Source organism: Puma concolor, chromosome B1 (genome assembly GCF_028749965.1).
Source record: "Puma concolor isolate L17-30 chromosome B1, mPumCon1.1.hap2, whole genome shotgun sequence".
NCBI lineage: Eukaryota > Metazoa > Chordata > Mammalia > Carnivora > Felidae > Puma > Puma concolor.
The window spans coordinates 128,824,719-128,848,645 of record NC_141670.1 but is presented as its reverse complement, the minus strand read 5'-3'; the positions used below and the strand labels follow the sequence as shown (position 1 = coordinate 128,848,645).

The window sequence follows — 23,927 nt, the reverse complement described above, 5'->3', positions numbered from 1 at the left end:
TGTCAAAGTTAAGAATATTTTTTTTAGAGATGACTAAATTTTTCCCTCAAAGTATTCAATGGTGTCTGACTACCTAGCATCTTTAGGTAGGCAAATAGCTAATGGGTTTGCCAACATTATTTGAATGTATTTTGTGGATAGGCCAAGCAAGCGAATTTGATGCTGTGATTACAGACGTGTGTGATACCTCACACCATGCTACCAGTTCCCACGAGTAGTTGTTTCTTTGGGTGAAAGCACTGTTTCTCAAGTGTATTCTGTAAAACTCTAGCTCCACAAATTATTAATATATATTATTAGGGAAGAATACAATGAGGAAAAAAAGAAGGAAAGTCAGAGAACTTTGGGAAATGCTAAATTAAACAAAATCATTCAAGTTTTCTTTTCTACGGGTCTTCCTAGAACCTTTAATAGACTGACTTCTCTGTAAGTTGCTGAGAGGGTGTTTCTCAAAGTTAGTGACCACAGAACCCTTTTCTTGCAGAAACCCCTCTAGGTACTACTGTCCCATAGAACACATTTGTAGAGTCTGGAAAATACAAATGACTCTGAAAAGAGGGAAGAATAAGGATGAAAATGTAATCCATTAGTATTCACAATCATTTTAGTAAATTCAATGAATCAAATTAACTGCACTTTTTGAGCAACACCCTGAAGCAACAGACCTTTAGATAGATCAGTATCATAAAAAAGGAGAAGTCCAGGTTGTGAAGGAAACTCCAGAGCAGTGTCGATCCTGGAGTGTCACCTGGGGGTGCTGGGGGTGAGGCTATGGGAACAGCCAAAGGTGGATGATAAGACCATGTCTCCATCACAGCCCTTCGGACTGGTTTTACTCTTGTTTGACTCAAGTGGAATGTTGGCTCCACTCCAACCATTATCTTTTAGCTCATTCTTAAAAAACCCCTGGATGACATGAAACCAGTAAAAAGGCAATGTGTCACCAAAAGAGCATTTACTCCTTCCAGACAGACATCATTTTTCTCTTTAAAGTTTTAAGATGTCTTTCCCCAAATGACCAAGACCCAAGGCAAGAGTACTATTTAGGTCCACATATCCTAAGGCTAACTATATAAAAATTATAAATTGAGCTAAAAAAGCTTAGATAAAATATGTTCAATCCTCTTACCTTGATAAATACACCTCCATGGCCCTTAGGAGGCCAGGTTTGAATTTCTAGTTTGTGGCTAGCTAGTTATACTACACTGACCCAGTGGCCCAGGGAGTTGGTCCCTGGCCCCCTCTCTTCCACCTCCAGCTCTGTCCTGCACAGTGAAGGATCGCCCACACAAAGGTATATAACCCTGAGTTTGTACATCCAAACTCAGTCCACACTCTCTAAACACCACTCTATAGACCGATGATACCCTTGTGGCTATGAGATTCGCTCTCAGGAGGAAATATTGGGACAAACCTTCCCAGCTCCTGGAGAAGCACTCTGAACTGTTTGGGTGGGAAATCTAGCAACCGTGAGGATGGTACACACGCTCGACCAGCTCATGGCCTTGGCCCTGACCGTTCTCACCCTGTGAGAGGGGACACAGTTGGAGAAAGGCCAGAGGTAGGCAAGAGTATTTGGAAATGAGAATAAAACCTCTATGAAAATCACACTTGAAAAAAAGCCTCAGTGTTTGCAGCTAGCCCCAGATTCTGGGGGTGGGGGGGGGGGTGAAGAAGACGAAGAAGGGTATTTCTTATCTGAATTTAACTACTTCTAAAAGCCTCTGGTCATCTTTTCTTCTTGTTCTCCAAGGTAAGATTATTTTCCCCTTTGGCATTGAAAGGGAAACTACATCAGTTGTGTGAAAACCCAAAAATGATGTATTTTATCAACTTCAAACTTGTCCCAAGGCTTTTTCCCACACTGTGTTAAATAATAGAAGACTTTTTAATTGAATTTCTTTGTGTGTAGCATATGCTGGGCGACATTATGCCAGCATCTTGCTCTAAGCAGCAAAACGTTCTTCATAAAAGCATTAAGATCCAAAGCGTCATTCTGCATGTAGGGAAGGGACACAGAACTGCGGCAGCTTGAAACCACATAAAAACAGTGCCTCTGAAATGTAATTGTAAAAACACATTGCAACAAAGCAGGAGGGGAATATTTAGACTTATAGAATAAAACCAAAAAAAGAAGAAGAAGGATGGGGAGAGGAAGGGAGGGGAGAGAGGGGAGAGAGGAACGCCTGTGGCCCAACTCGGTCTATAAAATCAAAGCAATAACGTTTTCAGTGTCCTGACATTCCTTCTGCAGGCTATTCTATACATTCATTTCCCCTTGACAACCACCATCCTTTAGAGGTGGGGTTATAAATGGATGTGTTGTGGACCGAAGCAATAACCATGTCTGCAGTAACACATGACTGTGCTCTTTACCCCAAGGATCCTGGAGCTTCAGCAGAATGGTGACATGGACATCCTGAAGCACAAATGGTGGCCAAAGAATGGCCAGTGTGACCTGTATTCCTCAGTGGACACAAAGCAGAAAGGAGGCGCCCTGGACATAAAGAGCTTTGCAGGAGTTTTTTGTATCCTGGCTGCTGGAATTGTCCTCTCCTGCTTTATAGCTATGCTGGAGACGTGGTGGAACAAGAGGAAAGGCTCCCGGGTCCCATCAAAAGAGGTACTTGACTGAGAGCTTCAGCACTAAGTTGAGCCAACAAGCAGGTTGTCTTTCCAGGCAGGATTAATCACCAGGGAGAGGGTAATGGGTTGGGGGCAGTCCTTATTTCTTCTTTCTTTGAATATTGAAAATAAATTTATGAAATATAAAAAGTGGTGATGCCAATACCAATTTCCGTTTTAGGACATCCCAGAAAAATGAAAAGGAGGCTTAGTGTTTGAAAGACTGACAATTTCATGTGCCATGAAAGGCTTTAACATTCTGCCAAATCTCAAGATAGACTTTAATTCAGTGATTTTCTTAAAGGTTGTGATTCCCTTGGCCAGTTCACAAAGATGCTTAACATTTTATCTCAATAGGTTGTGGAACTTATAGGTAAATTACTTGTGTCTCTAAGATTCAGCGTAAGAAATACAGCGCCACAGCAAAATAATCGTAATTTGTCTCTTCACCACCAGTGACTCCTTCCCTCTGTCTGTATATAGACCTATAGAAATGATCATATGTTTTTAGCTCTGTGATGGCTCTAAGCTTAATAAATCCATTTTGTGGATCACCTAGAATTAAATTTTTAATAAAATAAAATTAAATTTTTTTCAGAGATCTGAAAGAATAATTGCAGAGTTATACACAGTATCTCTTTGAAAGTGGCATGTGCCTTGTTTACATCAAAAATTATGGAATTTATAAATGATCAGAGAAACTAGGAAGTTAAAATAAATTGCTTGATTAATTTATCATATTTCCACTGGACATAAAAGGTGAAAAATTTTTAAATAATGAAATTATATTCACTAAAGTTTCACAAATTGAAATGAAAAATAACCTGAGTTTGCTGCATGGTTTGATTTGCTGGATAGTTTCAAAGGACATTTTTAAACTTTCTGTAACTAGACTTTGACTAATTGATGGTTAGAGCGAATCCTGAAAAGATCTGCTTTAATGCACAAATAAAAATGACTTCCGATTTGCATATGAATGTTTACATGTTAGTGTATTCTTTCAAACAGATTTTTTTCTAAAGTAGTCTGAGAATTCCTTTCTACCACTTTATAGGCAAAATTGATCAGCACCATTTATAAGGAAAAGCTTGACTTACCAAAGATAAAACTTAGCTTTCTACCTATCCAAATGATCAGACGTTCTCAGTTAGTGGAATATGAGCTAAAAATTAATCAGGTTTTATTGTAGTGTTTTCTTTATGGAATAAGCTTCTGGTATCTCTATTGACATTGATTCAATGCAAAAGACCACATTAATGCAACATTATAGCTGAGATTTCATATTCTCAAAAATCTGGAAATTAAGGACTCCCCAAGCTCCTTATATTTTGAATAACTATATATAATATTAAATTTTTGCATTATTATATCTGTTGATGGATGACTACATTATAGTTGCTGTGGGAACCATAAAATTATATCTCCAACCCTCTAAAGTCTCAGTGATAATATTGCATTAATAGATATTTTTATTGGATTTTGAAATGAGAAAAGAGAAGGAAAAACAGTGATGCACATCAAAATATTTTTCACTGAGGAGCACTATAATAGCACAATGAAAAAAATACATACTCCATTCTAACTCATGACAGCTAATCCAGATCTATGAACAAATATTTTCTCTTCTTATGATTAATAGGTATTTTTAAACCCTCACAAAATTAATTTATTGAACTTGACTATAAACATGACTGATAAAAGACAATTTTTTTTTCTTGCCAGTTTTATTTTTCAAACATTGGGCTTTAATGCTCACTTTTAGCGAAAATCCTAAAGGATTTATGAATTGCTTTCAACATCAGAAATAATGAGATTTTTACTTCCTTTTTCTTATTAAGTACCTTCTTACTAAGACTCCATTAGGTTAGCTCAAAGCATCTTCGATCTAGAGGCCATTTAGCAAAAACTTGGCCCAAAACCAAAGCTGTCATTCGCACCTCATGACTTGAAGATGTCTCTAAAGGTCTCACTGACCTCACAATATTGCCTCATTCAGGTGCTAGATAGCTTGAGCGTGGTATGAATCGAGAAATTGATTCTTTTGTGTTGAATGTTGCTCTTTCTAAATAATCTCACATCTCTCTGGCCTAAAGAGAAATAACATGTTAACAGTCACTAACACTTTAGTTTGAACTAGCATATCGTATCACTTAGCTCCAAGAAAGGAAAGTTAAGATTAGGAGTGAATAGTGGAAAAGAACAAAAATCCAGCTTGAAATAAGACACCCTGAAAAAGGAGGAAGCATGTGGAAAGAAGAGGTGTGGTGGGGAAGTGAGTTGTGAAAACCATACTTCTTATTTGTATTTTGCCTGGGTCTGTCCCTGATCTTATAGAATGCAATCACCCATCTACTGTTCCCATAGTTTTGTAGTTGCATGTGACATTTATAGAACTTCCAATGAAAGAAAAAGATTTATGATAGGTAACCTTATCTCAGAGTCATATTTGTACCCCCAGAATCTAGCACAATGCCTGGCTCATATTAGGTGCTCAATAGATATATGTTAAATGAATAAACCCCGAAGTTCAGTTAATTACATATCATGTTTGCTGAACTACTTTTTTTTTTTTTTTTTTTTTAACCATGGAAGCTAGTACTGATGAGAACCTTATCTTCTTTTTCTTCATCTCCAGGATGACAAGGAAATTGACCTGGAGCACCTCCATAGACGTGTAAATAGCTTGTGCACAGATGACGACAGCCCCCATAAACAGTTTTCCACCTCGTCAATTGACTTGACCCCTCTGGACATTGACACTTTGCCAACACGACAAGCACTGGAGCAAATCAGTGATTTCAGGAACACTCATATTACCACAACAACCTTTATCCCAGAGCAGATCCAGACTCTTAGCCGCACACTATCAGCTAAAGCTGCCTCTGGTTTCGCTTTTGGCAACGTGCCTGAGCACCGAACTGGCCCTTTTAGGCACAGGGCACCTAACGGGGGCTTTTTCAGGAGTCCTATAAAAACAATGTCATCTATTCCTTATCAACCAACTCCTACCCTGGGGCTCAATCTGGGTAATGATCCAGACCGAGGCACCTCCATATGAGCATCAAACAGAATCTCTTCACTGTTTCTTTTGTAGGACTCCCTTTGCAAGGAGCGACTGTAATATTGTGGGACTAACATGGATGTAACATTATTTTTTGAGAAAAATCAGGATTATTAGTAACAATTATAGTTCTTTCTCGCCACCTTCTCCCTCTTCTCTCTCTTCTATTTCTTTCTCCTTTGTCCTCTCTTTCTGTACATTTCCCTCCACTTTTTTTCATTACTCAACTTGTTCCCCCAGAATATAGTATACTAGGATCCTATTAGTCCGCTTTTCATATACTGTACTTCAAGTATAGGAAATGTGCACTGAGTATACTAAAAGCATATGCAGGATTAATTTCACATAAAGGCCTCTTACGTAACATTTCTCTATTTTTAAAAATATAATTGCAATAACTTCAGTCTTTTTACATTCTTCTGCTGCATCCATACAATGCTCCACTGCTGTTGAGTGTCCTTTAACTGTGGACCAAAGGCAACCCCTGCAGTGTTTATAAAATAACTTAAAGACCATTCAGGCCACATAATATGAGAATGCAATTTTGTAGGATTACAAAAAAAGCCATTAATATGCCAGTCAAGACTACAGTTAAAACTACTCTCGCACTGCAACAGTGCATATGACCTTTATGTGATTGTACAGTATTACAAGTTTTTTCTTATGTACAGTACACTTTATCATATGGCAGAAGCCTCTATTGTGTTAAATAAATTAGTATCTCATATATATATACATATATATGCACCTATATAATGTGTATATATATTAAAGGGCGGCCATTGCTATTGCAATTCATTTAATAAAGCTTTAGTTTGAAAAAAAAAACAGTATTGTATACAGGAACTATGTATAGTGCAGGGGGTCTTTTCAGTTAGAAAAGGCAGGTTGCTTTAATGTTATTCTGACTCGCATTGTTTGCCAACAGAGAATATTTTATACTTTTGTTATTAAAACATCCAGGGCGATTTACTATTTGTTCCTAGATGTAACTCATTTGAATAGGTTTTGCATTTGTTATTCAGCAGTGTATAAAGCTAACCTTGATAATTTTACTTTTAATTAATTATCTCAAAGGAAAATGCTATTAGCTGGACCACGTCCACAGCAGCACATAGAGCTCTATAAGAGTTTAAACGTAGATCATCGAAGGTTAATAAATCCTCTTCCAAAGCAGAAAGCCAATCAATACAACTGTAGTTGGGGAGAGGTGGGAGCCCTTAAGAAATATTGATGTGGCCTTAATTACTGTCCTACATTATCCTAAAGAAGAAAATATAATGACCATACCGGGCTCTCGACTTAACCCCCCTTTTTATTCAGTTCTATTTGGAGGAGTTATGTATTTTTTACATTAGTGCCAAGTGTATAGAAGGATGACAGCAAAAACAGTGCCTCTTTGTGCACAACCCTTTTAAAGTAGCATTCTTACCTGTTAGAACTATAGAATGAACTTTGTTTGTAATCCTTACATTAAAATGTGGTAAGTAGGAAGCAAGAACTTATCCTGTGTTTTTACGCAGCCATACACTTATTTTAATCTAATTCATTCCGTAGCTAGGATTGATATAGGAATCAACCTATGTGATTTGCTTTAGGAGAAATTAAAAGGTATATTCTTAAGGTATATTATATTTTGATGCTAATTCTGTTCTGGGGAGCATCTTGTACTGTCACTGTTTTTGTACTAAATCTTCAAATATTGTCTACTGTGTAAGGCAGAAAAATTTCTTATCATGCAAAAACCATTTTGTTTCCAGGGTGACAAGTACCTAAGTGCATGCACAACTTGTTTTCCCTTGTAACGTTCATGATCTCATTCCCAACTCTGATTTGAAAACAAAACAAAACAAAACGATACTTTACAACAAGCTATATAGGGGCATACGAGATGTTGCAGTGATTTTTAGCTATCGACAAACTGTTCACCATGTACAATATTTAAAATAGGCCTATTTTGATGTATTGCCTATTATACAAATACACAAGACACTTTTTGGAGGCCTCAGTTATGAGTGGCAGAGCTTTCTGTGTATAATTTGTCTAAATAATTTGTCTAATAAAAACGTTTTCTAAACTTGCTCTCATACCATTGAAGTCTTAACTGTAAGATGAGAAAATGCCTACTCTCTCACAGATCAACCTGAAGTTTTCTAAACACTTATCTTGAGTTAATTCAAGCATAAAACACGTTAAGCTTTACTACCAGTACTATGCCAAAATGAGTGGCTCTCTAGAAACAACACTATGTGATGTCCTAAACCGATAAAAGACTGCCTTTCTGCTATTTGAGACAATTTGAACCGACAGTGTATTTGTTTTTCTTCACATATATTTCTATTTGTGATGTCTCTGTGAGCACTTTTTGGGGAGAGATTTATCCTGGGCCATGTAAACAATGTAACCATTATAATAATAGCAGGACGATGGTTTGTCACATGAAAGGAAAGAAAGAAAGAAAAAAAGAAGAAAGAAAGAAAGAAAGAAAGAAAGAAAGAAAGAAAGAAAATAGAGAAAAAGAAGGAAAAAGAAAGAGAGAGAGAGAGAAAGAAAAGACAGGGTAATTATTAAACTTAGAATTTATGTATTAATAATTGCTTTGCTCTTAGGGAAATATTCATCGTACTGAATCTATTAATTTGAAAATTGACTCCAAGATTATTTCTAACACAGTGTTATTTTCCTCATTTGAACAACAATATTTTTGTCTAGCATTTAACTCACTCAATGAATATATATCTGAAAACATATCTAATTAGACCAAAATCTTTGCTGCTCTAAATTTCTATTAAAAGTGATTTTTTTGATGTTGGGATTATGAGGAACTATACAGAGCTAGACTCTCTGGTTTTGCAATATAAGATGCTGAGAAGCTGTGACTTGCCCGAAGGTTTGACAAATCTAAGGCTTAATACTGGGTCTTATTATTTAACTCTGCCATGCTTCGGTTATAGCCACAGGTCATCATGGGTTGTAAGTTCAGGGACGGCTCAGAGACAATGCCTCCAAGGAGTCCTCTGCCCAAGCCTAGGATGCAAATCTCTAGGAACTTTCCCTCCTGCCTGGGGCCACTTAGAACACCTGAATCACTGATCCTTTTACAGATGGGAAAGTGAACACCTCAGGCTACTTCCCCAAGGTCATAGCTTGAGGCTGAATTCATGCCAGACCCAGCTTCTGTCCAGTGGTACTTCATTTACCCCATTGTTTGCTTGGTTCGCACCACTTACAACAACCTTGCTATTTCAAAACAAGACAAATACCTTATATCCACATAATTTTATTCTTTTCAGATGTTGATTTTTTTTCCTTTGGTGAATCATTAAAAGAACCGGTTGTCACTTTCAACCACCTCAGAATTTATGCACAGGTTTTGGGTCAATGAAACATTAGAAAATTGTAAGACCTCCTTTCTTCTCTCATACATATCAAGCTACAGGCAATTTGTTGTTTTCTTAATTATGTTATTTTTCATCTCTTTTAATTTGGGATTGGTTGTCAACTGAATAAATACTTTTAAAAATAGACTTTGCTGAATGGTACTTTGCTTCATCAATTAAAAAGAAAAAAAAAAGATGAGAAGATCCATTTACCCTACATAATACCTTACAAGCCACAAAATTGGATAACAAATTATTACTACTTTATAATCAGACATTTGGAGTGGAAAAACACATTCTGGATTATGAGTATAGTAAATAAGGCAGAGCTAAGAACTTTCGTACAGGTAAACGTACATGTTATCCTTATGCACACATCTCATGATAATTGATTAAATACAATGGCCTCACTAAAAATTGACTTCCTTCTACAAGTTTTTATTTCTAAAAACAAACCCTGTTTCCAGTCTTTGTGACCAGATGTTAATAAATGGCTAGCAAGTAAGACCAGAGTTACCATTTCAACAAATTTTAGTAAATGCCCTCTCATGAAGGACTGTATGAGATCCCTTGGGTGGAAACCACTTACCTGCCATTGAAAAATTAGAAATAAATTTTCTTATATTTGATAGATTTAATTCAATACTATTAGTGTTTGCTGAAAACCTGTTATGTGAAAGCCACCGTGCTAAGCAATTACACATGGCTCACATGAATGTATGTGTCTTAAAATGGGTCTGGATGTGTTCTACCGCCCAGCTCCATTCCTTGTCCCACATCAACATGCAAGATACAGACTTTCTGAGGTGGCAGAATGAGTCACCCCAAGCCAGTACCGTCCTCTTTGGACTTTGACCGTTCCAATTGACTGGGGCAATCCATCCTGGTAGTTCTCATAGGCTAATAGAATCTATCTTCTTAGATTCAGATCATCTCCACAAAGAAGACCCAAGAGGCCAGACTATGAAGCCAAATTTCCAGAAATGTGAAAACTACCATAAGCTACAGGCAAACTATTAAATTATCTCCCACCCGCATGCCATCCAGAGACTGACTCCTACCCTCTGGTGTCCATGTCAGAATGATACAGACCACAAAACTCATTTTCTATCCCTGCATAGAGGTTTTAAGTGTTTAAGTGTGCTTCAAAGGGATTACACAGTGAGTCCTATCCAGACTACTTCTCAACTTCTATAAACTTACATTTATACTGCAACTAAGATCCCTAGCCACCCTTCCTGTCATCTAAGACACCGGATACAGTGTGACCTATGAACCGATGAATATGTAAGGTTTTACAGGATGTCCAACCATGACAACAGCTTCCAACTTACACTTCCAGAAGAGTAGAAACTTCAGGTTTTGCCCCATTTGTAGAGCTCCAAGGAGGCAGAGAACAATTACACCATATAATGATTCACCTGACCATGAGGATAGAAACAGACTGTAGGAGCAGCACTCTTGTTTTCTCACCTGAATTTTCCAAATTTCTCTCGTTTCAGTAGTTCTCATTTGTTTTGTTTCCATATAATATTAGTAACAAGGCAAAAATTGTTCAAATTTCAGAAATGTTTTTCCTGATCTAAAACTCTTCCTTGACTTGTTACTACATCCAATTAGGACCAAGTGTCACCTTTTGACTAATTTTGCACATTTCCTAGACTTTCTTCAGAGTGAAGGGAAAAAAAACTGGTTGTGCTATTTGGACACATCATGACTTCCCTTATGCTGTAGGCATGGCTGTCTAGCCTTTGTGAGGAAGGTGGGTCTGGTTTCCCTCTGGAGAAACCCTACAGGTTCCCACCTCAAATCTGGTAGCATATTTCAAAAGGCTCAAACTATCTGCGATGAGAGAAAATTCACACAATTTTCATGATGACATTAATTCTCATTAATTAAAAACTAATTGAGCTTTTCTAACAGCTGCTTTAGAAGGAGAAACATATGTCACAAAATCAAAAAATGATACAACATCAGAACTAGAGAAGGAAGGAAAACAGTGCTTTTATTTATTTTTTTTTTTGCACAAAAACAAGTGGAAAATGATCAGTTTGGTTTTCCATAAACAGTGCTTTTAATAAATATTTAGCTTGCCAAAAGATTTGAAATATGAGTAGAAAGCACACTTTGATTTTTCAGATTGTTATATCTCATTTTTAAATTGGTGCTACTAAAACTTTTTAGGAATTTTTAGCCTACATCTGTGGCTATTTTTAATTTTTAAAAATGGGACATCATTATTGAAAAACAAAAGACAAACTACAGCTTGCTTGTTCACTACACAAAAGATTCATGATGGGAGATTTTGAGAATTAGTTCCTCTAATGTATTATAAATAAGATCCAACTTGCAAAAATTTAAGTTATATAAAACTTTTCAGGATGAGCCACTTCCTGGAGCAAAGGGTACCTATGTCTACTTTATACTTACAGTTAATATTTAATTCCTCTCCAAAATTATATTGAAGTTGACTTTCAAATGAATTCTAGCCCCTTTAATATCTGTTCATAAAAGTTGGCTATAAGATTTGTTTTGAGAAATAAAAACACACTAAAATGAAGTTGAAAATAGAAGTATCACATATCCAGCTCATCTAATTTGACTTTGTCATTCTAGAAAGAGTTCTTGAATACCTAATATGTTCAAGTACTTGCATAAGCGATGTTAAGGAGAGCTTTGGGCATTAGTTGCTAGATGGATTATAGTTGTGTCATATATCTAGTTGACATAATTGACATTAGATATCAAATACAGAGCTCTCATTCACATATATTCTTTTTTAATAGTACAGTACTTCTTACCAAATGAACATATTAAAAATAAAAATAAAAAATAACTAAGCAGAGCAGCAAGATATACATGTAATGGGGACTCCCAGCCTCACTTCTGCATGAGTAACCATTTAAAACTTATTGTTCACTCACTCAGATTTCCCCATGGAAATGTCATGGTAAAACTGTCTGTAAACTGAGCAGTAAGTGTATACAGTCACTCCTCATGTGTGTAACCTCCAGAGTTTTTGGTGTGTCCAATTAACATGTTAAGTCCTATAATATAGCTCAATCACCAACAATTAATATATTATAATTAATTCTTTCTTGCTCGTCATCATAAAATGAAGTTTTTAATTCTTACTCTATAATGATGATTATGTGTCTCTTTTTTTAAAAAAAACTAATATTAGTACATATATACATAAACTTCATTGAGGCTGCAGAGATTATTAAGAACAAAACAATCACAAGATCAACTGGTCCACTGACTAACACTTTGCGAGCACCTACTATGAGCAAGGCACCCTAGGACAGAGATTTCCTAACCGGCATGCCAAGGTCCACTCCCAAACCAACGGTGGTCCCAGGGTGCTGAGATATTGATCCTCCTTGAGACATGGTGAGCCCCCGGTCTGAAATTCTGTCCATGAACAGTTCTATTCATTTACACCTGGCCTTTCCTCAAAAAGCTTCCGAAGTTGGAGAAAAAAATAGAAACATTTGAAGGGTTAGACACAAACTCATAGTTTAAATAATGTCAGAAGACAAGAATATAAATTATATCACAATACAGAATATATTTAATTGTGAAGTTAGTAGAGAAAATATTCTACGAGAAGAGAAGAAGAATGCTGAGTGGGATGGGATGGTTTGCCAGGGTAAGTGGAAATTTAGCCTAATCACAGAGAATATGGAAAGGTCAGGGGAATGCAAAAGGGCTTCCAAGTGGAGGGTACAGTGCAACCAAAGGCACAAGGATGGGTAAGAGTGTTAGGAGCAGTAGCCCACGATGTCTGGAATATGGGCTGCGTGTCAGGAAGTAGCAGGTAGTAAAGCTCAAGTGAGCCTGTGCAAAGCCTGTAGTCCGGGCTCAAGAGACTGCACTATATCCTGTTCATTCATTCCTTCCTTCATTCTTGTATTCAACATATGTTCACCCAGGTCCTGCTACTGCAACACACCATTCTAGGTGCTGGAAACACACCAGCAGACAAGACTCCCTGCCCTCATGGAGTTTGAAATCACTTGGAGGACAAACAATAAACAGGATAAATAAGTGAGACATATAATCTATTAAATAATTATTGTAGAGAAAGACAAAATGAAGGAGTGGGAAGGCTAAAGTGAGAGTGGGCATTTGCTATTTTAAATAAGATGGCCATGAGACATCTCAGGGGATGAGTTGACATTTGAATGAAGCCTTAAAGAGAGGGAGGGAGTTAGCCATGTTGCTGTCTGGAGAAAGAACACTCCAGACTTTGAAAACCACTAGTACCAGGGCTCTCAGGCAGGAGGGTGCTGGGCATGTTTGAAGAACATGAACATGTTTGAAGAAGAGGAATATCAATGTGGCTGGATCAAAATTAGGGTCGAGAGAGAGAGGGCTCAGGAGGGTAACACAGGGATCCAACTGATAAGGTTTTACAGGACACTGTAAGAAACCAGAAATCATTGGAGTGGTTTGCGCAAAGCAGAATGCCTTTCACTAGATCCAGCAGATTGATTATAAAGCCGGATGTTAATCAAACTTGGGATCAGAAGGGCTGCCACTTTTCCACCCTCCCATGGGCCTAAAAATATTTACCACCATTTTGAATGCTATGAGAGAGTGGAATGGGGTGCCAGTTGCTGGCCATGCCTCCATTTGGATTTCAGCCCTTGAACCATCAGAGAGAGATTGAAGCTGGACTGGTGTTCACAGAGGCTCACAACCATGGAATGTATGGAGACATAATCTTAAATATAATCTTAAAAGGGTTGTTCAAAAAGCTCAAGCTGGTAGTAATTCATAGAATGGAGTGGAAAAGAAGACAATTAAAAGCCTTGTGCAATATTTCAGGCAGGAGCTGAACTTCTGTGATAGCCCAAAAAAGAAAAAAATGATACCGATGGTAGGTGTATTTGAAGGGAGAATCAAGAGAACCCGAAGATTAACTGACTATAGACTGTAAAACAGACAAATAAACCAAGTATGACTGTTTTTTCAAATTCAGATGCTAGAAAGATAGATATAATTTAACCAAAACGTTCTAAAGTCAGAAGAATATTTTGTTTTATTCTTTATTTTTTCTTAAAAATAAAGGGTTAAGAAGAAGAGAGTACAGAATTGAGAATTGTTTATTTCCCTTCATGAGGAGTCTAAGTGAGGGATTCTTAACAGATGAGGGAGGGGTTATCTAGAGTCCTTGACCTTGAAACTATGCTCCCCAGATTCCAAAGGGTTTTCCTCGGGATTTATGCAAATGCTGTCCAGAGGAGGTGAGGCTCACTGGGCTTCAGCTAGAGCAGCGTCACTTTTGTCTTCATATATCTCACTTCTAGTAACAATTTCCCTTACCCTCCAAGTAACAGGTTCTTACAGATGACCACAACCTCAACTTGGACATTTTCTGAGACAGTCCGTTAGAGCATTCAACAATTTTAATTGACTGTCCAATTATTCTTCCTTACAGTTGGTCTTTGTATTGTGCTGAAAGTTGCTCCCTACTAGTTCTTTAAAATGCTACAGAACGAGCCTCATGCCTTTTTCTCACATGCGGTTTATCATGTTTCCCACACAGTACATACTCAGAAATGACCAAACTCTCCTGTGATACTGCGGTAGGGATTCAAATCGCACAACTGGGGATTGAAATACATCCAATATCTCCAATGTCCTTAAAGGAGAGCATAAACTAAAGCACAGCCCCCCTTGTATTATGTTTGCTAAAATGACCATGGAGCAGAAGACAACTGAATAGAAATCCAAAAAAATGTTTTAAATATGGACTTGTCTTATAAAAGGAATAAACTAAAATTAGCCCAATCATTACAAACACCTGGTATGTGAAAGCCAGTATACTTGGAACTATAAGTCAAATCAAATACCTGTGGAACTAATGTGTTTGGTTCCTGTAATTGCTGTGTGCTTTTAGTTCTGAGTCTATATCATCTTGAGAGTTCAGAAATCATCCACTCAACCACAGTTGAGAGTACTATAAGAGAACAAAAAGGTAGGTCTGAAAGACGCATCATCATCACTCTTATCCTCTGAGAGTTTAGGAGGTAAGCTCTCACCAAGCAGGCCATGAAAAAGACTACTTGGATTTTGTTATGGATGTTGTCTGTCAGCTTTAACTGTCCCTCAACACTGAGGTCATGATAATGGCTCACCTTTAAAAGGTCAAAGATGATTTCCCAATTCTAAGGAAAAAGTGTCATATATCAAATACGAAACAAGAAATGGGCAGCAGGTACCTTTATGAATTTAGAATAACTTTGATAAAACTTGCTTTTCAAATTGCTTGAAAATATAATCCCTTGCAACTTATTCTTGCCCCAGAATCTCACTTTTAAAATACAAACCATGAGTCACACATTCACAAACACAGAACTAATCTTTCTTTCCCTATAAAAGAGAGAGCTCCCAAATTGTACACACACATTGTATTGAGTATCTACACAATGTAAGAATTCCAAGATAATTTGCGGAGTCACATGTTTCTGAATTACATTTAATAAACCACATGGCATATATCCTCAGCTACAATTATTTCAGGTGTAGAGACTTCAATCCATTCTCACCTGAAGATGTACATTGCCAATTTCTGCCTCAATTCTTGTCCTTTGCAAGCCAGTATTTATGTTCTCCTAAATATAGCAACCATGCAGAAGGAGGGCACGCTGACCATATGCCAGGGACAGTGCTAGGTACTGCCTACATATTTCACTTGATTCTCATAATATTTCTATAAGTTTGCTATTACTGATACTAATTGAACAGTTTGAAAACAAAACAGAACGAAGTCTCCTGAAAGTTAAGTCATTTGGCCAAGGTCATACAAATAGTGACTGAGGCACCTGGGGAGCTCAGTAGGTTAAGTGTACCAGCTTCAGCTCGGGTCATGATCTCATGGTTAGTGAGTTTGAGCCCGCCGTCAGGCTCTGAGCTGTCAGTGCTGAAACCTGCTTCACTTTCTGTGTCTCCCTTTCTCTGCCCCTCCCCTGCCTGTGCTCTCTCTCTCCCTCCCTCTCTCTCTCTCTCCCAAAAGTAAATAAACTTAAAAAAAATAGTAAGGGACCAAAACAGAACTCAAACCCACATCTGTCTAACTCAGAAGCTCATGCCCTTTCTACCACCACAGGCTGCTCCTGGCGTCAAAGAGAGATGGGAGTGAAAGGCCCTTTTAGAGCCCTTCACTGCCGCAAGAGGCTTTGAACACTATTGGGAGCCACAAAAACCAACTGGTACTCACTAGCTGAGTATATTTTTGATGCAGAAACTACAAGTAGTAAATAAAATATTCATAAAAGATGAATATAAATGATGCATGCATCATAGTAGCTTAGAAAACATAAACAGATTCTGATACCCTGCCAGATTACCTTCTGCAGCAAACGCTGCACAAAGACCAGCAGTTTGCTAGCAAACCTGCCGACCCTCCTGTGTTCTTTACCTCTGCTAATGATGTCAGCGACCTCTCTGTCTTCTTCTCCTCTTTCTTAGCACCCCGCTAATGGAAACACTAGAAAAACAAAGCCCTACTGAGTCTCCTTACATAATGCTCTACTACCTGACCCCCATTTTCCAGCCTTACTGCTACTGGACAAGTTTAAGCACATGTTAGCCTCTGTGGGAAAACATTACAGCCTTCACTCTTTTCCAGCTCACATCCCTCCTAAACAGCTTACCAGGTAATCTTACTAAATTACTTCTCAAGTCAGGTCACTCCACAATTTTTTTTCCCCATAGCATTTCTAGGGTCCGCTAACAAATGGCCAAGCACCTTAGTCAAGAATCTCTTCTGGCAGCCTTCACAGAAAGCAATATCGGAGCCAAGGGGGTAGGATTTTGACCATTAGAAATATGAATGTGGACTATAAAAGCTATGTGCAAAGAGGAAATGGTAAAATATAATTGACATATTTTGGAACAGGAATAAGGCTATTTGGCTTGCAATAGAAGGTCTTATGGAGACAGATAGAAGATAAGGCAGAAGAATCAGTTGGTTGACGCATTTAACAACTATATTTTGAGGGTATACATATATACGCCAAGATGCTAGGCATTGCAGAACACGTAAACATGCTAGATCTCAGTTATGATAGAAGAGATGCTGTGTATACGTATAACTACAACGTAAGGCAAACCATGATGTGTTCTGTAAAAGTGATCCAACATATTAGAGGCATTGAAGGCAGAGGTGATACTCTTCCAAGTATCCGTTTATTGAAACACAGTGATTTTAAGTGATATATAAGTGCTTTTACATAACAATTGATAGTGTTTGAGAATTCAGAGAAAGGCAAGACCTTTCCTCACCAGGGTGATAAAACGTCTTTGTGGAGAAGACAGTGTGGGAACTGTGTTGAACAAGGAGTATAATTTCCAAAGATACAGAGTAGAAGAGAAAACGTTTTTAGGCAAAGGGAAAGATATGATCCAAAATCACAGAGAAGGAAAGCAAAAGCACATTTGAGAAAATTCAAATAATTTGGTGGCAACATATGGCCCATGAAGAGCAGTAAGAACATAAGATGACAAAACTATAAAAAATCAAATCCAACCACCTACCTAATGTTTGAGTGTCATCCCTTTTATAGTCGATTCCATTTTTGAACAGCTGTGAATATTAGTAATATGATAGTGTTTACAGTCTACTGGGGAAGACAGACAATTTAACAGGCAATGACAATAAATTGTGGTAAGTGTTACAGTAATGGAAATACAAAGTGATTTGCAACACAGAACAGGGATAGGAAGAGCTCCCTAGCTGGGATTCCAAGCTAGACCTGAGGTATAATTGAGAGTCAGCCAGGCAAAAGGAATAGGGGCAAGCAGTACATGCAAAGACCTGAAGCCAGAGGGCAAGAATTGTTCCAGGAACTGAAAGAAGTCACACCACGTCGGAACTTACAGGGAACAGAGACTATTAAGAGAATAAAATGAACAGGTAAAAAGCAGTCCTAAAAATGCTCCATAAACCACGTTAAAGAATTTGTATTTTTAAGGAATAAAGTTCCAGGAATCACTAGGTAGCCACCGACAAGTTTAGGGTGAAGTAGTGACCTGCCATATTTTTATTTTAAAGTAGCATTCTAGCTGCCCGAGGAGAAAGTTTTGGAATAGGGCAAGATCTGAGAGAGGGAGACCAGTTAGGAGCCTTGTGTGGCAATCAAGTCCTAGTCACTGGTAGTAGCAGCAAAGAAAGAAGGGCGTGGAAAGATTCTAGGGAGAGTTTTGGCAGGAATGGGGTCTAAGTCTGGGCTTGAAGTCTTTTTGGAAGTTCTAAGCATAAGTGAAATCATGAGAGATAATAAAGTCATGCAAGGAAGAAGGGGTCTATTTGGCAGAAATAAGATCTGGGTACAGAACCCTGTGAAAGATCAAAACTTAAAGGATGGAAGAGGATACTGGCCAAAAGAGAATGAGGAAGAAAACTTTAGGGGGGAGTAGGGTTAGAAGTCAAGGGAAGAGTATTTCAAGAGAGAGTGGTCAGTATTGTCAAATGCCCATTAAATTTAGCAACATGAACGTCTTCCAGATCTTGGCAAGAACAATGTGGAGGAGAATTGGTGGAGACAGAAGCCAGACCATAGTTGGGGAAAGAATGAGTGGAAGGGCTTGTGCACTGTTCTTCCAAGGAACGTGGTGATGAAAGAGAGGAGGAAAAAGGATCTGCACCTGGAGGACAGAATGGGATCCAGGAAGGGTGTTTGTTTCCAAGATGGGAGACACTTGAGCACATTTAAATACAACAAGAAGGTACTGGTAGTGAGATCGATGCTGAGAGTCTAGTAGCAAGAAAGGTATTCAAAAGATGAAAAGAAATGAGATCGAGGACACTATTGGTTTTCAAAAGGAGAAAGGATACATATTTTATTGTAAGTGCGGGGAAGGGCAAAAGGAGACATGTGTATACAAGTAAATTTCTAGGTTCAATAGCAGGATGTTCAGTAAGGGCTCCGTCGGATTCTGTTTTCTGTAAAATGGAGAAAGTAAAGCACTGGTGAGGGTCCAGCATCAGAGATTTTGAGAGAGTAAAGAATGGGAGAGCTGATGAGAGAAACACAGTTAACTGCAGCACAGCTTTGCGGACTCAGCTGAGGTTGGAGGCCGTGGCCTGGCCTGTACAACTGTAATTTTTTTCAACTATTGCCAGCAGCTTCTGCTTAATTACAGGAAGACAGAGAGAGTTGGATTTAACCACAGTTGCAGATTTGACATAAGTATGAATAAACAGCAGAGTGCCCATTCAAAGTAGTACTGAAAAAAAGTTAATTTTCATGGGGCATCTCAGTAATATAGGAAGATAGAAGGAGGCTATATGAATTAGAGTATATAATGCTACTTGCTGTAAAAATATGCTCCCCCCAAATTTTAATGACTTAATATTATAGATCATTTTTCACTCACACAAAGTTCAAAGGCAAGCAGAAGGTCATCCTCCATGCCGTGATTTAGGACCCAGGTTCCTTCCATCTAGAGACTCAGGCCCCAGGACCTTGGAGTCCTCCCATAGGTCTTCGGGATCTGGATGGCACGTGAAGAAGGGGGAGAAAGTAGAGGATTGTGGGAGTTTTAACGTACTAGACGTAGAAGTGGCACTTGTCACCTCCATCCCTATACTGTTGGTTTATCTCATGATCACATCAAAACAGCCTGATAAGCATCTGACCTGACTGCCATAGAGGCACGGTGTCAAGTTCGGAAGCTTTGTAACAATCTCAACATAAACAACAGGCTAACCAAGACAAAAAGTAACTGAAATGAAAAGGAAAACACACTGATTTTCTGAGAAAACCCACAGAATTTGGGGATTGCTTGGATCAAGGATGATAAACAAGGTTCTGTCTAAAGCACAACATTAAAAGGCGTTATAAGGTCGAAATCCAGGGTCATCGACTCCTACCCAAACCATCCTATTTAGAGTTATGACTCCTTCCCCCAACACCTCCCGTCTTCCCTTACAGGGCCCAAATATCTTTCATAACACATGTCACCTTATACTATGTAATTTACTTCCTTGTTATTGTCTTTCTGTTTCTACCATAACACAAGCAAATTAGGCCAGGGTTTTTGTTTATTGCTCTTTCCTCAGTGCCTAAAACAGTATCTGTCATGTGGACGGTCACTGAATTTTACTTGTGGAATAATTGGATGTCATGAGATTAACAAGGTCGTCCTTATGGTGAGGTCAAGTTAAAATGGAAAATACATGCACGTGTCTACTAATGCTGGCTTAGCTATAGAAAGAGAAGGAACACTCAAACATCACAACGCAGATTCTAGGCTGGATACCTGGGGGAGGGGAACAGTAGACTCAGGGAAATTATTTTTTAGGTGGACTGAAAGATGATATTTAGTTTCAGAAATACCGTATTTGAAATGAAGGTGAAATATCCAGGTGGATATATTCAGCAGCACACTGAAAATGCAGAAGCTGGGTTTAGCCAGAACATTCAGAATTGAAGTCTCAGGATAAGAAGAGAAAAGCCTCAGGATAAGAAGATGGAAAGCTATTCAACCAGCAATAGAAGTTTTGAGCAGCGAAGTTTTACGATCTAATGTATATTCAAGGATAATTGATCTAGTGGTCTCCAATTAGATATAAATAAAAATATCACAACTCAATTCTACCAGAAAATATTCTTTTAGGAAAATATTTGCTTCATTATTTAAATCAATATCAGTGTATTTATATAAAACAAAGGAAATCTAAAACTTGTTTTCTCACAGTTCTGTTGAAAAGCGATCAGCACCTCCGCCCTCGTGTGGTGGCTCTCTGTAGAAACAGGCTTACCCCTCAAGTCTGAATTGAACTGTTCCTTGACCCCAGGATGGAAGAACAAATCATTTTTTTATGTTTATTCTGTAACTGCATCCTCAAGGAACAGAGAAATAACTTTTTTTCTCCTCACAATCTTTCTCTTCTTTATATTTATACTACCCAAACTAATAGCTTAAACATGGATAATTAGTATGCTGGCAAAAGTCCAAATCAACAAATATAAATACTAGATAGATGACCTAACGTTTTTCATGATTCAGATTTTCAGTAAATAACCATAGAAATTATTTTTAATTGCTATTCTTAAACTTTTGAATTTTATCTAAATTAGCTATTCTGAAATTTAATGGGAAATAAGGAAAAGTATTAATGCCGCAGCTATATGTAAAAATGCTTAGAAATATTGAAGATGATGCCCAAGCACCACACCAACTAACAATTAGGTTTTCTTTAAATAAAGAAATTGTTAATGGTCCAGTTATGACTTCACTTCATTGACTAGTTAGCCTGATATTCAGCTAATGCTACACCGTATCCATTATACTGAAAGGAACTTAGTCAGTGACCCCAACATGATCTTAGTCAAAATCAATTTTCCAATTCAGCACCAAAAAAGTACGTTTTATGATATTTTTAGTGTCAAATTTCTTCTTCCTAAAACATTGACTGAAATTGTAGTAAAATATCCTACATGGCCCCATGTTTTTCTATCCCCATTTGGATAATATGGGACATATTCTACTATATTTGAAAGAAGAAATTCCAATAAGATCACTTTAAGAGTAGTTTTGGGGGGCGCCTGCGTGGCTCAGTCGGTTAAGCGTTCAACTCTTGATTTGGGCTCAGGTCATGATCTCATGGTTCCTGAGATCAAGGCCCACATTGCACTCTGTGCTGACATCATGGAGCCTGCTTGGGATTGTCTCTACCCCTCACTCTCCACCCCTCCCCTGTACTCTCTCTCTCAAAACAAATTAACTTTTTTAAAAAGAATGCAAAGAATCAATAAATAAATAACAAAAAATGCAAAGCAGCTTCAGCAACGTTATGAAACAATCATACCCAAAGGCAAGGTGAAAACAGTGAGGGAGGTAAGCCTGTTTATAGAAGCTCAACAAACTAACATGAAATATACAGTATTTTAATGTTAATTTAAAAAGGCTTTCTCTTTTATGTCCAAAAAACTGAAAAGACTGCTAACATTAAAGAGATTTCATTTTTTTAAGGTTTTCTCCGCTAAAAATGTGTTCATTCTTCAAATTAAAATAGCAACAGAAAAAGAGATGGGGCAGTTTCTGACACCACAGACATTTGATGTTAGCTGACCTAGTGACAGATGCAAGACTACAGGGCTGAGAGAAATACAAGGGCTGAGGCGTGTCCCTTATTTTCTTTTCTCCAATCTCTCTCTAGGGAAGAGAAAACATACAGTTTTCCTCCTCTATTACATTGTAACTCCCTGCTGTCTTTTACAAAGCCAGATGGTGGCGTTGTGGTACCATTCGTTGAGATTTTAGCTCTGATTTCTCAGGTTTCTATAAGAGTATAGAAATATAGTATATAGTATATATATAGTATATATAATATATATATATATGGTAAATCTATCTATATATAAGAATCTATATATATAGAATCTATATATAAATCTGTATATATAAGAATATATAGTATTCTGTGAAAAGATTCAAGCCCTCTTTTGAAAAAGATATTACTTTATAAGTACTTTATGCTTCTCTTCAGTGGTACGCAAGCCCACCATTTAAATCCTTTTGGTTATTTTAATTTTTACTCTCTTTGCAAGGACATATCTAAAACCCATACATACAAATGACTTAGTATGCTTTCTAAAAAACTGAGAGGTTGTGGCATTTCGTGTCATTGTTGTTGTTTTTTTATTTAGTTTATGGAAATAAAAATAATAAATGATTATAGTTCGTCCACATTATTTTCAGATATTCATAATTTATATATAAAGTCCTACGACATTTCCTAACCCCAACCCACTGCCCAGATCTTGAGGGGAAAAAAGTTTTTACAGGCTTTTCTCAGCAAAAGTAAATTCAGGTTTACTGTCCTTTTCTTAAACTCTCTCAACAATTGGTGGGAATGCTTGTTTCTCCGGAAAGTGATGTTATGAGATTAATCTGGTGATGCCTCTAATTATCCTCTCTTCCTCTGTGGACCTCATTAAACCACCTTCTTCTTGGAAGTCTGGTTTCATCTCATCTATACCCCAAAGATGAAGATTGAAATTTGAGTTGGCTGATGCAAAATTATGAATTGGGCCATTTTCTTCCCCGTCCACATTGCTATCAATATTCTTCTTTTACCCTGGGCCCACCCTGAACAAAAATCATGCTGGGTAACCCTACCATACCCCTCCTACCCTACTTTGGATTCTGATTAAAGTGAACATCAGAATAACATAAATCAATGCGACTGTAAGAATGCCAGGTCCAAATAGACACATAATGGGTGGAAAATGAAGCTCAAGAGAAAAGACACATCCAGAAAAGGCAACAGGCAATTTCAAAGTCTGTATAACAAGGGCCTTTGTGACCAAGGTGCAGTCTCAGTGTTACCCATGTTATCTTCATGAATGAGCTGGGAGTGGAGGGAAGGATTCATGGTAGTCACGATGCCCCAGCTGGAGGTACCAGCCATTTTTCTGCCCACCTGCTACAGCTTCTGCTCCACGCAGGCCCTTTAAAGCATGGAACTTCAGATCTCACAGATTTTCCCACTGTTCTAGGTAACTTGGGAAGCAGGTAGATGCATCTACAAGCAATTTAGCTGCAAGTCCTCTGTAACGACTCTTTTAACCTATTTCTTCAATGGACACAGTGTTCTTTTCCAAACGAAGCCTTAGGTTGATATCCAGTATGCCAAAAAAGATTAAAGCAGTATTTTAAACACATATTTACTCTATAGCTTAAAATTTATGAAATTTACCTACAGAAAGGCAATAAGTGAGGAAAAGGGGCGACTGTTCTAGACCAAAGACTGAGCATTCCACTCATTTTGGTGTCTTAATGGACCCATGCAAAATTACTAGAAGGAAGTATCTATACCGTAGAATTTGAGGGAAGACATT

General features: G+C 37.8%; 1 protein-coding gene across 2 annotated transcripts in view; it reads left to right on the top strand.

Annotated features, from left to right (window-relative positions):
- GRID2 (glutamate ionotropic receptor delta type subunit 2) overlaps positions 1 to 23,927 on the top strand; it is a 1,503,942-nt gene that overhangs the window by 1,463,236 nt on the left and 16,779 nt on the right. Inside the window, exons 15-16 of one of the 2 annotated variants that reach the window (XM_086704575.1) lie at positions 2,383 to 2,623; positions 5,261 to 7,773. In XM_086704575.1, coding sequence (XP_086560701.1) covers positions 2,383 to 2,623; positions 5,261 to 5,683 — 664 coding nt within the window. In that variant the 3' untranslated portion in view covers positions 5,684 to 7,773. Of the gene's footprint in view, positions 1 to 2,382; positions 2,624 to 5,260; positions 7,774 to 23,927 lie in introns of those variants that run through there. The other variant, XM_086704576.1, reaches the window with a different exon arrangement.